The sequence below is a fragment of the Anabas testudineus genome, chromosome 8 (assembly GCF_900324465.2).
Source record: "Anabas testudineus chromosome 8, fAnaTes1.2, whole genome shotgun sequence".
Taxonomy (NCBI): Eukaryota; Metazoa; Chordata; class Actinopteri; order Anabantiformes; family Anabantidae; genus Anabas; species Anabas testudineus.
Window position 1 is genome coordinate 9,177,925 of NC_046617.1, and position 15,307 is coordinate 9,193,231.

General features: G+C 41.7%; 1 protein-coding gene across 1 annotated transcript in view; it reads right to left on the minus strand.

Annotated features, from left to right (window-relative positions):
- The window catches only part of si:ch211-210g13.5 (inactive phospholipase C-like protein 2), a 52,766-nt gene that overhangs the window by 6,960 nt on the left and 30,499 nt on the right, over positions 1 to 15,307 (minus strand). The window contains exons 2-4 of the mRNA XM_026350840.1: positions 12,532 to 15,018; positions 7,532 to 7,735; positions 4,843 to 4,918 (exon numbers count right to left, since the gene is read on the minus strand). Coding sequence (XP_026206625.1) covers positions 4,843 to 4,918; positions 7,532 to 7,735; positions 12,532 to 15,018 — 2,767 coding nt within the window. The remainder of the gene's footprint in view (positions 1 to 4,842; positions 4,919 to 7,531; positions 7,736 to 12,531; positions 15,019 to 15,307) is intronic.

The following is a 15,307-nucleotide window of genomic DNA, read 5'->3' on the forward strand; positions in this document are numbered from 1 at the left end:
CTCTTTCGACTAATTAGGTTCCCTTTAACTAGTTTTAAGACTTGCATGAAAATCCAATTTCACATTTATAGAGAACATTCTTAAGGGTTCATAAACTTAAGCGCCACTGATCATACATAAACCAGTGAGCAGCTGGTGCTTGGAATATTAGGAACTTGAACAAATAATCTGTAGCACGCTCAAAACAGATTAAGAGGTCCATGCAGAAGATTCACCCCAGACCTTAAGTTCACACCATACTCAACCTTGCACTCTGCCAACTCGTCTGTTTTTCTGTATTTTTCATGGTGATGTTGAACCATTCCCACAATATCATCTTCTCGGATTGAAAGTTGTGTTAACAGGTTTTAGGTCTGATTAGATTGTATAATCTGGCGTCGTAAATGGGCTGCTGCTGGTTCAGAGATGAGCCAAGGCAGTTTACGATCACACAAGTGGCAGACAGGGAGCTGAATAAGAGATTAAATTAGCTGGAGGTGGCTTGTCGCAATACAGCCTCTCCAAGCATTTAATTTCCCAATTATTAAGCATTTACTTCCCCCAACAGTCACACAGTTGCTGTTCTTTACTGTCACTTAAACTAAAAATTCAATTAATAAACAAAATCTCTATAGCACACTATGATGAGACAGATTAGTTTGCTTTGTGTCTCTGTCTTAGACAGACAGGAGGACAGAATTGTGACATATGATGGTTGGAAATGGGAAGAGAGGGAGACACAGTCAGATCAGTGTCCCAAGTTGCACAGACTAAGCTGAATATGAAAAAAAAAAACTATGGGAAATTATAGCTGCTCAAAAGTAAGCAAACAATAACTGTACAAAGCCAAGGAAGACAGAAGGGAAGGAGACGTTATCCTTTATGGTAATGGAATCCACATGTAGTGGCCTCAAAGCACAGTGGTCAGTCAGAGAGCAGGCCTCTGCAAGGAAGGAGTCATCAATAAATCAGTGCACACAGGCTTGTAGGGAGACAGCACCTCCTAAACCCATACAGCAGGTATGCCCCTGTTCCTGGGCCTGTTTTAACATGCAGGGCTATTTTCTGAACACCTCATGGGCCAGATATCAAATACACAGAGATGCACAGAAGCACAGTGATGTCATATAAATGGTTTAATTAAGACTCTCCAAGGCGCTGTAGCCTCTGTTCTATTTGTATTTAAACTCAGCGAGCCTCTCAGTCCTTCTGTAAAGCTTTCTGTACAATGTTATTAACTGTGATAAGCATACATTTTTCTCTAACCTACCCTCATACCCTTTGTTTAAGCATACATTGAAGGTTTGTTAAAGCAAACAGGTGAACAATGATACAATGACATCTAGTAAGCTTTACAGCTTTTTTTACAGGCCAATGTAATGTAAGTACGCATCATTACTTAATGTCACATTAGCACGCCCTCAGTGTTTTTTAATAGTAGCAAACACAACATAATCAAAGGTAAAATTCTGTCTATTGCTGTATTTTACTCTGAGCACCTAGTGCAGCATCTTTCACATAGATGAACCCCATGAGAGCTGCAGCTGTTGAAAACGTGAATGCAAAAGGTCAGGGACAAGTACATATTCACTTAAGTAAAAAGAAACAGAAGCTAGTCCAGCAGAGTGCCATTAACAGAGAGTGAGGGGTGCTCTCTGTGCACAAACAGATCAGACGCAGACACAAACACACGGTGGTAGCATCTGGAGGTGCCAGAGTGTGCATCCCAGCTGTCTATCTGGTCCCCCTTTAGCAGCGTGTGAGATGGCGAGCCATCAATGGTGCCCAGGGGGATCATCTAGCACCTCTCCATCGCCATCAACACGTCAGCTTCACTGCCCAAATTAAACTGATTAACTGCAATAATGACTAGGCCTAAACTGAACACAGGAAGGAAAGAGGAAATTAGAGGAGGGACTGCTGGGCAGTGAGAACCATCGCAGCCAGATCCCGTCCCACACTGTCTCTTCTGTACCCCTACTCTACTGTACGAGTGATGCATCTGCTAACATGCCGGTCGTTTCGAGTTAGATTTAAAAACAAAAGGCAAGTTAGAAGGTAAGGGGTTAGTTCAGGTCTCTCATTTCAGATGGCAGCCTGTGATTATGGCTTTGTCACAACAGCATTTGGCTGATGAGCAGAGCACTTTTAATGGCTATGGCAAAAGTGTCAGGTTCAATTAAAGGTCTGAAATTAAGCTCAGATGCATCACGCACACACACACACAGACACACATTCTACGCCATCCCATACTCTCTCTGCAATACTTACATGCTCTAATAGTACCTTTTTCCGCTTCGCACACAGCCGCCACACTGAAATTATACATTTGGCTTCCAGATCGATCACAGAGACAAAACCTTCAATTCTATGCAAATCCACCATTTCACTCAGTGTATGCCTCCACGCTGTAATTCCCTGTCTGTGTTAAGACTGTTGCTAATGTCATCGTAAGTTTGTACATAATCACATCCCTCGCATGAGATGTGAAGGATGTGTTCTGTTGGGAGGCCATGACTATAACCAAGCGTCCTTTGTGTTATTTTACCTCTGTCCTGAGCATAAAAAATGCTTATAATAAACTGAGATACAGGTTAAATGACAAACATGACATGAATAAGGGAGAAAAGCCCACATAGCGAAAATGGGTTGTGCTGCAGAGTTTGTGCCGGGAGACAGATGAATCTGTCTAGCACTGGATTATATTAGATCCGCTGACTTTAATTGCAAAATTAGATTGTAGTGGCTTTCCTTAACCCTCTCAACCTTTCTATTTGTCGCATATTCAGCATTATCGAGGTCAAGTTTAGAGCAGCTGCACAATGATCACCACACATTTCCCAGTAGCACTGTATGTAACACAATTAATCCAATTCACATAATTAGACTAACTTTATGTAATGATATTGTAACGCACGTTCATTTAAAGGTTATTTTGCACTAAACCACGCAGGTATTCCCTTAAAACTGGATGGACAATTGCAAAACAATATTAGCAAAAGCAGGAACAGATATATGGACAGGGACATGATGAGACTGGGAGCAGATGGAGAGGACAAAGAGCATGTCGAGCAGAGGAGCGGGACAGAAGTGGCAGCATTAATACTGGAATGTAATTAGTTTAATAATGCAAGGGGGAGATTATTATAGCAGATCTCAGATTGTTGACTCAGCATTATAATTTCTATGCACAAACAGACTATTTAATACTTTCTGTTTGCATGTGTTGATGTAGATGAAGTAATCACATGAATGGCAACAGTGTCAGACCCTAAACGTGCAGGTGAATAATGTGATAACAATGCTAGATTCATTCTGTTGTGCACTCGCTACGTTAATTCACATATTACAGTACATTCCTTTAGGGCAACAAGGTTCAATTTCATTTAAAGTTTACAATTGTTTTTTCCCAATTTAGATTGGAGGCTAATGGCAACATTACAAAGCTCTTTTAACCAGAAAAAGCGAAGTCATTTGATTTTATAAACAGCGTGGAGGCATATGTTTCACTAACAGCCTGCTGCAATGGCACTTTGTGTCAGAGGGAATGCTGCTATTTGCACATTATATTTAAATTTTTTTTTTCTCTGCCTCTCTAACTGCCATCTAAACCACTATAAACTTCTCGAAGCATGAATGAAGGACTGTGGAAGTTCTGCATAGTTGTGTGTAGCAGTGGTTTGGATGGAGGCATGTGTGTTAGCTCTGTGAGCAGGAAACTGGGAGTTGGTGACAGGGAAAGTGCTACGTTTGGCCCATGTTAGGCCCCCTCAGGGCTGTCGCTGGCCCTATATATGTATATATATATATATATACACATATACATATACATATATACATATATATATATACATGATAAACTGAGATACAGAGTATAGAGTAATATATAATATAAATTATGTGTATCTGCTGAAAGTCTAGCACAGTTTTCGCATGTGCTTCTTGTCTTTGGCTGCCTGTTGCATTTGAATGAGGCATTAACATGCAGATTGAAGATGTCAGCATTTAAACTATGTGCTCCTATGCGAGCAGCTCTTCCGTAAGGGCACTGCTGTGTGGAAAAGAAGCAAATCAAATGTGGAACAATTAGCGCTGAATATAAGGAGGCTGGAGAAGAAAAGCCAGGGGTTTTCTTAATTTGAAGCCATTTCTCTTCAATTATGGTCAATTTTATCCTGTCGCCTACAAGGCTTGACCTCTTACATTGAGTACCCTTTTTAAAAACACTGTAGTGACAAAATGCTTCTTTGATTCCATCCCTGTCTCTCTGTTTCGCCATCCCTCCCCTCTCACTCCACACTCTGTCAAGCCGTTTCATTTCTCTCCTCCTCTCAAAGGATGTTTATGCTCTCTGTCCTCTTTCTCCTGCAACCCTTTGTCTGTGTGGCTGGCTGATTATTTTCACCTGCCCACTGACATAACTACTTGGTGCTGACTCACTGATGATGGCCTATTCTATCGACAGCAGCTACTATTGTTGATGTTGATGGAGAAGGCGTAGGAGTAGATGCGCTATGTTCATTCTGACACAAAAGGCTGCACATGCATGTTCCTACAGCACATGGCTCATTTGGATGTTGAAACACAAGAGCTCAAAACATTAATTTCCTCAACTGTATTTCTGTTTCTGTGTGCCTTGAAATCTTGCTTTTCTTAAAAGAATTAAAGAAATATGCCAGTAAGTGAGGTCATTTCTTTTGTGTCTGATACAAGTCTTGTCCTTGAAGCGTGAGTCATCTTACTCAGAGCAGCAGAGATCTACCTCATCCTGTTGCTGTTTTAAAAATATCATAAAATAGGAGAATCATCAAAAGACAAAATCATGATTGAATGGGACTGTCCTCAAAGCGTAAAGTAGCATACCTGCCCGTTGTGCTTGTGTGAGCTTGGAGTGGACCATGTCAGCCGACTCGATCAGTGTTCTGCTGGTTTGGATCATCTAGAAGACAAAGAAGACATGGAGTCAACTCAATGTGCATAGACAGCACTGTAGATTGATAAGAAGCACGTTGTCAGATCGTAACAGATCTTTCAGGGCTGCTATGTTTACAGACACAATTACAAATCACCCTTAACCCAATTAAGGCATCAGAGCCGCATCGTAAATGTCTTCATCTGATTACTTTAACTGAGGAAAAATCCTAATGAGAGGAAGCAAACTCCATCCAATTAATTGGGCATCTAAACAACACAATTCAGATGTCTTTCCTTTGTATGGAAGTTTAATAGAAAGATTAAGATTCAGTATTGCAGCACTATATAACTCTAGTGTTTTTCTGTTTATCAGGTCCTAATTTGCTTGGATCTTTATAGTTTCTGTTTCTGATTCTGAATATCTGCAATTAAATTAAATGTACTGGTGCCACAGAGTAGCAAACAGTTGGAAAATACAACTTCCTATTTCTCCCCCTATTACAGCACTGTGTAGTTTGATCCCTACACATCATCCTACAGGCTGAGGAGGAGCAGCTGGACCAGCCCTGCAGCACTGAGGAGGAAGCTAATGTAGTTTCACACTTCTGTTAGCAGGGAGACAGGAAATAGACTCTCATACTGTTTGTACTATACATGTGTGTGTTTATGCAAGCATATTCTTATAATTTCTGCATTTTCTCCTTTTAAAGGGAACTGGATTGCGTGCAGACAGTTTTGTAAAGTGAGCTCAGCTCGGTTAAGCATCAAAAGGATGTTCTAAGTCTAGATTAAGAGCATTTGTGCAGTGGATTCATCATCTGACAAATGTCCAGTTCCAAAAATGTCTTCACCAACACCCCTGAGGATGGACGTGACTACTGTAAGATGAATGTGTATTGTAGATAAGATATGTAGCAATAGTGAAAGTAAAAGTAAACTGCAAATCCTGCACTGAACTGCAACATCATTGCAATGAAAGTAGCAGAGTTAGTTTATTCCTGTGTTTGTTACATGTAATTATGAGTCTAAAAAGGTGCCGATGTTCAAGGACTAACATTAGCTTCTGAATTAGACAAAAACACATAGAAATTACACAGTAATAGCAAATCTGACAAATCAACACATCAACACACAACATCACACAAGTAGTGTAAGGCGAAATGCATAATATATATATATATATATATATATATATATATATATATATATATATATATATATATATATATATATATAAATGTACAGGAATGTGTGCACATGAGCTTGTTGGGCCTCCAAAAACAGAAATCCACTGTGCTAATGCTTTGTTCAGCTCAGAGTTATAACACTGTCTGGCTGCAATCCACATGGGGGTGACTGAGGACATGCACTGCACTCTTATATTCTACAGTAAATGCCCTGGTGTTGGCAGCCATGCTTCTATGAAGTCTCACTCACACACACACACACACACACACACACACACACACACACGCTAACAGAGAGGTGCACCAGTAGTCTAGTCTTTGGAAAGCAAATACACGTCGAGAGGTCAATGCATGTTCATCATTTTATTAACTCCTTCCTATAATATCACACTTCAACACTACAAAGGTCTGACACAACACAACCTAGAGGAGTGTTTGTACGGTATGTGCAGGGATGAGGAAAGTGACAGGACCTGTCATGATGCAAGATGAGATTTACTGAGAAGATTAAACTTCTGCAGGAGGTTGATTTTTGTGATTATCCTCTTCCTTCCAGTGTCTTTCAGACCTTGCAGAAACTTCCAGAAACTCTAAAATTTGACATCCTGGGCCAGCTTTTCAGCTCAACTTTATTTTTCTGTGTAGTGAAGCGTGAGAGTTGCTCTGACAGCGTCAGGAAGCGTCCTTTCTTGGTGCAAAACCTCATAAAAGCCAAAGCAGATTCTATTTGTAGCTGCTCACTGCGTCGCTCCTGATGTCAGTGCACTCGCTCCTGTAGGTGTCGGCAGCAGGAGTGCAGCTGACCTGAGCTGGTGCGGACGCAACAACCTTGTTTCCCCGCTCATGACCCACTTCACCAGTTTCAACTAAGCTTCAGAGCAGGGAGGAGGAGAGACTTAGAAACAGGGGGTGATGATGACTAATTACAGACAGACTCCTCCAGTTTCCTTTCAGGAATTGTTAAATTAGAGAATGAATAGCTGCAGGTGGACTATGGTCAAACCAATTGGTCGAAAAGATGGTTTAAGCTATGATTAGAAGCCTTGTAAAACACATTGAACTCTATAAACGCTTGAATCAAAGGGAAGGAGCGAGTTAACCATGCACGTTGTTTTATTTTCATAAGCCAGAACATTTCATGCTCTGCAGAAAGTGGGAAAGGCTTATCGCCGTGCCACAGGGCAGACTCTGTTATCATGCTGAAATGCTTTAACATTTTATCTTTACCTGAAGTAGATATTTGGTACGATGTTACAGATAATACTGAGAGCGTGACTGTCTCACATGAACACAGCATAAAGCTGTATTTAAATGTGTGTGTGTACTGTATGTGTCTGAATTTGTATAGCAAAGTCAAGTATCATTAAGTAACATTTTGTCATATTTGCAAAACAGAAAACATTTAAGCACAGCTGTAAGATGAACATTTCTGTTCTGTGTGTGTAATTTACCATGTCATAAGCGTTGAGCACTTTGCGCAGCAGCTCAGGTACAGGACCCTGACCCTCCATGGTCGGGTAAGTCTCGCTCAGGTCCACCGTTACCCTCAGCGACCGCTCGCTGTTCATCAGCCAGGTGGACACCGTCAGGATGCACTGCTTCATGTTGGCCGCAGGAGTAAGGCCACACAGCTCCTTGAAGGACACTACAGCATTCTGAGGAGAAAACATCCACAGTGAAGAATCTCAATTTGAGTCGAGCACATGCGAAGGCATAAATAAAACAAATGTTGAATGTAACTGGCAAAGGAAGCCTCCGTGGTTCTGAAGGAATGGCAAATATTTCAACCAGTTTTTGCATATGACCTTAAATGAGCAGGCTTAATGAGAGGGATCATGATACTCCCCACAGACCAGAAACCAGATAAGATTGCAGCATGTGTACGTCTTGATGACAGTAAAATTATCAGTTTCACACACAGCGTTGGTCTGCTGCTCATTCAGTAACGGAGGCGCTCTGAAGCCAAACTTCTGACCACATCCTGGAGGTGCTAAACACATTCTGTCACTCATGCCTCATTTACTTACTTTCTCATTTCTCACCTTTTCTTTAGTGTCTTTTCGGCACAAATCTTTGTTTTTATTTTTCTGCACTTGCTGCACATCCAGCCTTAAAACTATTACTATTAAATATTAAGTCAACATTAAAGATGTCCTCAATGGGTCCCGTTTATTTCACTTATAACCAATAATCAGGGGGTAGGTCAGTTATTAGTTTCTGTGGGTGTTGCATCAGTCACTTTTCTTCCTGCTGTTCATATGCTAAAGCAGAACTTTAAAATGCGCTTTGCTCAAAAGGATCTGTCAGATGAATATAATGTCCTTAAAGAGATTGAAGAAATATGACAGCACTGTGAGAGCTGATTACACTTAATAATAATTTTCTGTCTCATCTGTATATTGTAAACAACAACAAAACAACAAAAAGTAATTTGACATATATACAAGTCAAGTAGACAAGTATACTGTCTACTGTCATTCGCTGGCAGTACCAGCAGTATGTCAGCCTAAATTCAATTTCATCTGCAGTACGCTGCCAGCTTCACTTCCCCTATCGTTGGCTCACTCTTCACCTTTCCGAGGCCAGTCTGAGCCAGAGTCTCTGCACACTGCTGTACAAGGTCCCTGCAGCTCCAGCAACTAGGAAACCCTCTCTTACAGTTTTTCATTTGCCAGCATGGGAATTGAAACAAGACAACCAGGCCCACTGTTCTTTCACAGCACAGCGCATCAGTGAGCTTTGTTAAATGACAGTCGAAAAGACAAAGAAGGAGGTGGGAGGAGGGGAAACATAGTGAAAGAGATGCAGAGCAAAAGAGCAGTCTTGGCTGAGAAAAAAAGACAAGGCAAAGACATAAAAAGAGTGAGGGTGATGATGAGAAGCATTGAGCAATAGGAGATAGGAGAGCTTGAATGAAAAGTACAGAGATGCGGGGAAAACTAGATACAGAAAAGGATCATGTTAAAAAACAGATCAAACTAGTATTGGCATTTAGAAATCAGTCCACACACTCTGCTCTGAAGTGTGGGAACCAGCTGTTTCCCTAGGCTAGACCTCCAGGCCTGCAGACAAATGCACTCCAGCACCCCCCCCCCCCAACCAAGAGGATGTGCTGTCAGTGCAGGGCCTGCATGTAGATGGAAAGGGTGTCCAGAGAACACAGTCGGCATGCTGAGCCTCAGTCACAGCTCACACCTCTTAGATCATTGAGCACAGCCACACAGAACCACAGTAAAGGAAGCAAGACAGCGTTAAGCCGCCTCTGGATTAAAGCCTGGCATGTAACTACGTGTGTGTATGTATGTGTGTGAACTATGATCATGACAACCATTAGTGTCATTGTGCGTATTTATGTCTCAGTGTGTTCTGATGGTATGTTATTAGCATTCACTGTGCTTTATATGATTCCACATGTGTGCATGGGACCACGTGTGGAAATGTTTTTCCATTGTTGTGCAATAAAAGCATTTTTACAAACCCATTGAACGTCTTGTGTTTTTAATTACTCCCTTCCCCCACATTCCTCCCCTTGCAGCATTCCCCCTAGTTAGAGCTCAGTGTCCGGTTACAACCCTGCTTTTGTTTCTGTTTGCCCTGTTCTCTCTTTCCCTGCATCTTTCCCCGTCTCTCTCTCTCCACCCTTCAGTGGCCTTCAGCACTGAGGGGTGGCGAGTGTCTCTATATATTACGCACACACTTTGCAGCAAATAAAAACAAAACTTCAAGCTGGTGGCTCTCCTCCAATTCCATCACAACTTTGTGGGCAGCAGGACTCTGTAGACGACTTTATCCATGTCTCCCGTTGAAATAACTGATTTCCTGCCCAGAGCCACATATGAAACATGGCAACCTATCATGTCGGCACACTGGTCGATGTGACAAAAGTGCTGTTATTATTATAACCAAACCACCTGGAAGCTTTGCTGTTAGAGCATAAAAGCACGTGGTGAAAGACTCATGAGGTGAAACAGCACTTTTCCCTGACTAAGGTCATTTGTCCTGACATCTGTGATTTCAGTGAGTATCAGTACAAAAATTACTTCTTGTCAATGTGTCTCAGGTTAACAGCTAACCCTGGCGGAGCTCCCAAAACTGGCTTGGTTGCTGCCTTGTGGTTTGTTGGACACAAGCCGTGTTTCTACTTTCAAGCTGCCTTCTGATCCACAGCACCGAGCTCCATCCAAGCGACTTGCACAAAGAGGTTTTACATTTAAAAGGCAAAGGGCTTTTTCTGAACCTTTCTGAACACCTTTATTTATCCCCTTTAAAGCCTTCCTTTCAACTTGAGCTCTTTCATTTATTTAATCAACTTTTATCTGTTAATTTCAAAAAAGGAGACATTTACATTTCAAACCAAGGTGGTGTGGTGAGCGGAGGTGGTGCCCGCGTTGTTTGATCCCGTTTAAAAAACACTGATTCACATTCAATCTTCTCTCCAGCTCCCAACATTTTTCATCTAAACCTATAGATTTGATTGTAAAAACCACTTGTTATCATAGATGTTTCAAAGCCACGGGACAGTGTCAGCTGTGACACGTCTGTGATTATTTCTCTACTTAGGCGATTTGAGTTTTTGACTTCTAAACGTAGTTTTTTCAGAATTGTTCATTAGCTTCTTGTATTTACACTTTTATTTCCAATCCTTTTCCTTAAATTACCATTTATGTTCTAATAGAATAACATAACAACCCTCTAAAATCACAGGATCAATTTAAAGCTTCTGAACACAAACATTATTTCTCTTTGTGCTGAGGTCTTGGAGAGGAAAATGAGGTACTCTTTCAGATGCCTGTTTCCACAACTGAAAAATGCATGACAGCATGCCACAGGATCTCTAATCACATCTCTGCTTATGTAGTTTGGCCCGGTCTTTTGTTTGCTGTACCATTAGACGGAGATTACAGCACACTGAAGAACAGACCCCAATATTTATGACCTGTGTATGTCTGGTCATTGGTTAGGACAGGACACCAGAGAAGATCAGATTTATCAACTACCCACCCCCACTTTTATGTGATATAGGCTTGTTTACTGTAATAGAAAACAGAGCCAGAAATAATAGTGTTACTCCTGCAGCCATTTTTCATAATCAAAAGAATATCTCGTGTGCACACACATATCACACACGTATCATGAGGTGTGTTTAAAATGTGAAGTTGAGAAAGTAGTTTGGTAGCAGCTGGATAGCTTAGTTGTACGATCACGGATCACTACTTCAGTAGACGGAGTATTGGAGATGGTTGTAGCAAAAGTTCAGAGTGCACACAAAGACTTACTTTCTTTAACTGTGAAAACTCAGAGAGGACAAGAGCCCGTCGCTCTAAACTGACAAGCAGATAACGCAGGACATGGCATGTTAAACATTCGCTGGCTCTCTCTGTAATTTGTATACTAAGCAAATGAGACAAGCTTTTTATCACAGCCTTCAGTCATCACAAACAAAATTAGAAACTGCTATGAAAAGCCTCTGATACTGGTTATCAGCCAAATATACATTGTGGTGACTAATCTTTATTCGCTCAAAGTATTGCGCTAAGTGCCCACTTTAGCAACCCAGGCCTCTCTCCTGAGCAGTAACTGTCCCTCATTATGATTACACTACTCATAAACCTCATAATAGTACACCAGTGTCACTTAATTAAAAATATCTTCTTCTCTGGTGTGAATGTGAGCGCGAATGATTGTCTGTCTCTATATGTCAGCCCTGTGGCTGGCAACCTGTCCAGGATGTACCCTGCCTCTCTCCCAATGACAGCTGGGATTGGTTCCAGCACCCCACAGACCTTTAACGGGAAAAGTGGTTTGGATAATGCATGGACGGATAGATACACTTATTTAAAACTAATTATTTGAATTCGGGAGTCTGTCAGGCAACTCTCTGTGTCTCCTTCCTGCTTCAATCTGCTTTGCTTCTGACAGCTCTGATAAGAAACATTTAAAAACCTGGGAATGCATGAAAATAAAAATATACGCTTTTAATGGATTTCATACGTAAACAGATATACAGTGGCAAGACACAAATAAGTCTTTTTAATTCTTGATATTCTTTAGACGTCCCGTGTGTGGCTCCCTTAAAGTCGATTCATAGCATATCTTAACAAGCTACAGTTGAATTAGCATTTCTAGATAGAAAGAAATATAGAACATCTAGCTGGTATCCAAAGCATTTCAACAGGAGTGTTAGGTATAGTGTTATTATCTGATACAGTCAATTGTGTGTGTTTTTTTTTTTTTTTTTTTTTACTTACTTTTATTTATGCATTTAATTATTTATTTTTCTTAAAAATGCTTGACTGGAAAGTAATTGATAGCTTTTACAGGTATTTGCAATATATACATATTATTAATACTTTTCATGTTTTACCTGATATATCTATTTAGAAATATTTTCTCAATGTTTATGATCAACATCATAAACACTACTAAATACTTTAAGTATGTAGTTTCTTACCTGCACATTTTCTCTGAGGTCTGTAGCCTCCCTGAGGGGCTGTGTGGATGCTCTGAAAAGCTCGTCCACTACTTTGATCCCTGTGGTCTTGGTGGTTGTGTACTCCCGGGCCTTCCTACCCTTCCTTACAGACAAACCCCTCTTATGTGCCTTCCCTCCACCACGCCTGTTGGTGATGGCTACATGGACAAACAGGGTGGTGTTGGGTAGAAACTCTCCTGTAAGAGACTGTAGAGGGACATGTCTATAGCCAGGCTGTAGGCACTCAAACGGGATGGTGTACTGGCCAATGAACTCGTCTCCGATGTAGTCATCATCCAGCACCACAAAACGCAGTACTGAAAGTTCAGGTAAATTGATCTGGAATTCAAAACTCTCATCAAAAATAGGGTTGTCACCATTCTGCGACACGGTCTTCGTTCTTTGCTCAGCACAGTCAGCTGGGATGCCGTGGATCTCCACGTATATGTAGGGCTCCACCACATCACCCTTAGCAGCAGAACCGCGAGGCTTGGGCAGATTCTGACCACTGATGACCTTAATGTGAAGAAGCTGGGCAGACACGCCTGGCAGGGAGTCCCGAGCATTGGCACTGAAATAGGACACCTCCTCCCTCATAATGGCTGGCCGCAAAACATATCCACAGTTGCCATTCTGCCTGAACCAACCTAGGTTGAGGTCCATCATCAAACCTGGAGTCTGGTAGTTCATGGCCACAATCTGGCAGCCACACTTCCAAAAATCCTGGGGGTTCATATTGCTGGCATCAATCCTCATAGGTGTGGGATATACCCTGGAGAGAAAGCGCTTGTTATAACAGACAAATTCCTCTGGGAACTCATTGGCAAACCTGTTAGCATCTACCTCATTGAAGGAGCAAATTTCCCAGTATTTTTGTTCCCTCTTGGAGATCTCAAAGTCTCTGAACTGGACTGACTTGCAGAGCGATACAAGATCAGAGAGCTCCCTGCACAGTCTGAGTCTTCTGTACCCTAAGCCATTTAGCTGGTCCTTCTCATCAGCTCCCACTCTTCGGGACATTTCCAAACCCTCCTCTTCATCTGTCACATCGCCCTCAGTGTCAGTGAAGCTAGGTGGTAGTTTCTTACCCTTGATGAGGATTTTACCTTTAAGTTTCTCAGGGGAGGGTAGATAATTTTCCTCCTTGTTGGGGGAATCAACATACAGCTTATCCCCAAGAATCTTCTTCATGTGCTGTGCCATGACCCTCTGTTGTGGGATGCAGCAGTGGCTCACCATGCAGAGAATTAAGGGATATTCAGAGCTCTCAAAAGCATATTGATTTATAATATCCAGAACTTTAGAGAAAGCTAGCTGTGAGGCTACAGAACTACCAACATACACCACTGGTTCATTATCAGGACCATCCCACACAATAACCTCGATGCTGCGACAGCCCATCCTAAGGGCTCGGATGTAGCTGCTGATGTCTGATGAACCCCAGAAATGATCTTCCAAAAGGGAGGCATTATGTGAGGAGTTGATATAGTAATGGGACAGAGGCTGGGTCATATCCTGGCACACCCGTTTGTGCTGGGGGTCAAAGATGTGGCATTCAGAGGAGAGGAGGTAGTGTGTAAAGCCATCAATGGAGAGATAGCCTCTCTCCCTGCCCTCTGCAGATGGCTCAAATTTCTGTACTATATCCCTGCACATGTCCTCTGTCACACCTTCTACACCCTGCTCAACCTCTACAAATAGCATCAGATCTTTACTGTCCAGATACTCCTTATTACTGGAGAACTGTACCAGTAAAAAGAATATTTCTGGCCGTGTGCACAGCTCACAGTAAGCCTCAACAAAAGTGTCCATGTTAATTGCTTCTCCGTATTGGTCTTTAGCTTTCTGGAGTTCCTTGAACTTCAGTTCTATCCTGGATTCTTTCATTCCAGGGTTGAGACCTTTGATTATCTGGGTGGCCCTGAAAAGGTCTATATGCCCATCTTTTTCCATATCTGCCAGCTCAAACACTGATCCAATCCAAGATGTTCGTAGACTTGGCTGGCTAGGCTCCACTATGTCCACTGTGTGCCTGCCATAGGACACCAGATACCTCAGGCCCATTACCCAGGTGCTGACAACATCTGCTGTACTAGCTACCAAATCTAAGGACTCATAGTTATCCCCATAGATGATTGAAAAGGCGCATTCATCAGGAAACTGATCAGAGAGACCATTGCTGCGCAGAACAGGAGTCTTCTTGCCCAAGCGTACTTCCTTAATACTCTTGATCTCCAATTTGGCTTTCTCTGAATCTTTCTTGGACGGCTCCCAACGGAGCCAGTGCATGTCTGGATCCAACAGGAAATATCGATTATACATGCGAGAGTTGGACCGCACTTTCTTCATCTCACAACCCTCCATCATGAAGGCCATACATGCAGCTGTGCTGTTGATCTTGCGGTCACTTGGCATTGAGCTGAAGGACACAGTTTTCTTCCTTACTTGCCTCTGTTTGGAACCATCCTAGAAACAAAATGGGACAGGGGGAGGGTTGGAAAAGAGAAAGTGTTTGGTTAGACTGAATTCAAGAAATGCTGTTAAAACTACAGTGAGATTATGATGCTTAAAGATAAAGGAGACAAAATGCTTGTCCTTTCACTTCAGAGTGGCTTTTCACATAGACAAATACAAGCACACAGAATTCTAAAATAACCAAGTTACTAAGTTAAAATTATGACATAATAAGTTATGAACAGTTATGAAATAAAAAGTCAATATTTTGACTTAGTTTTACTTACCAAGATAAAATAAG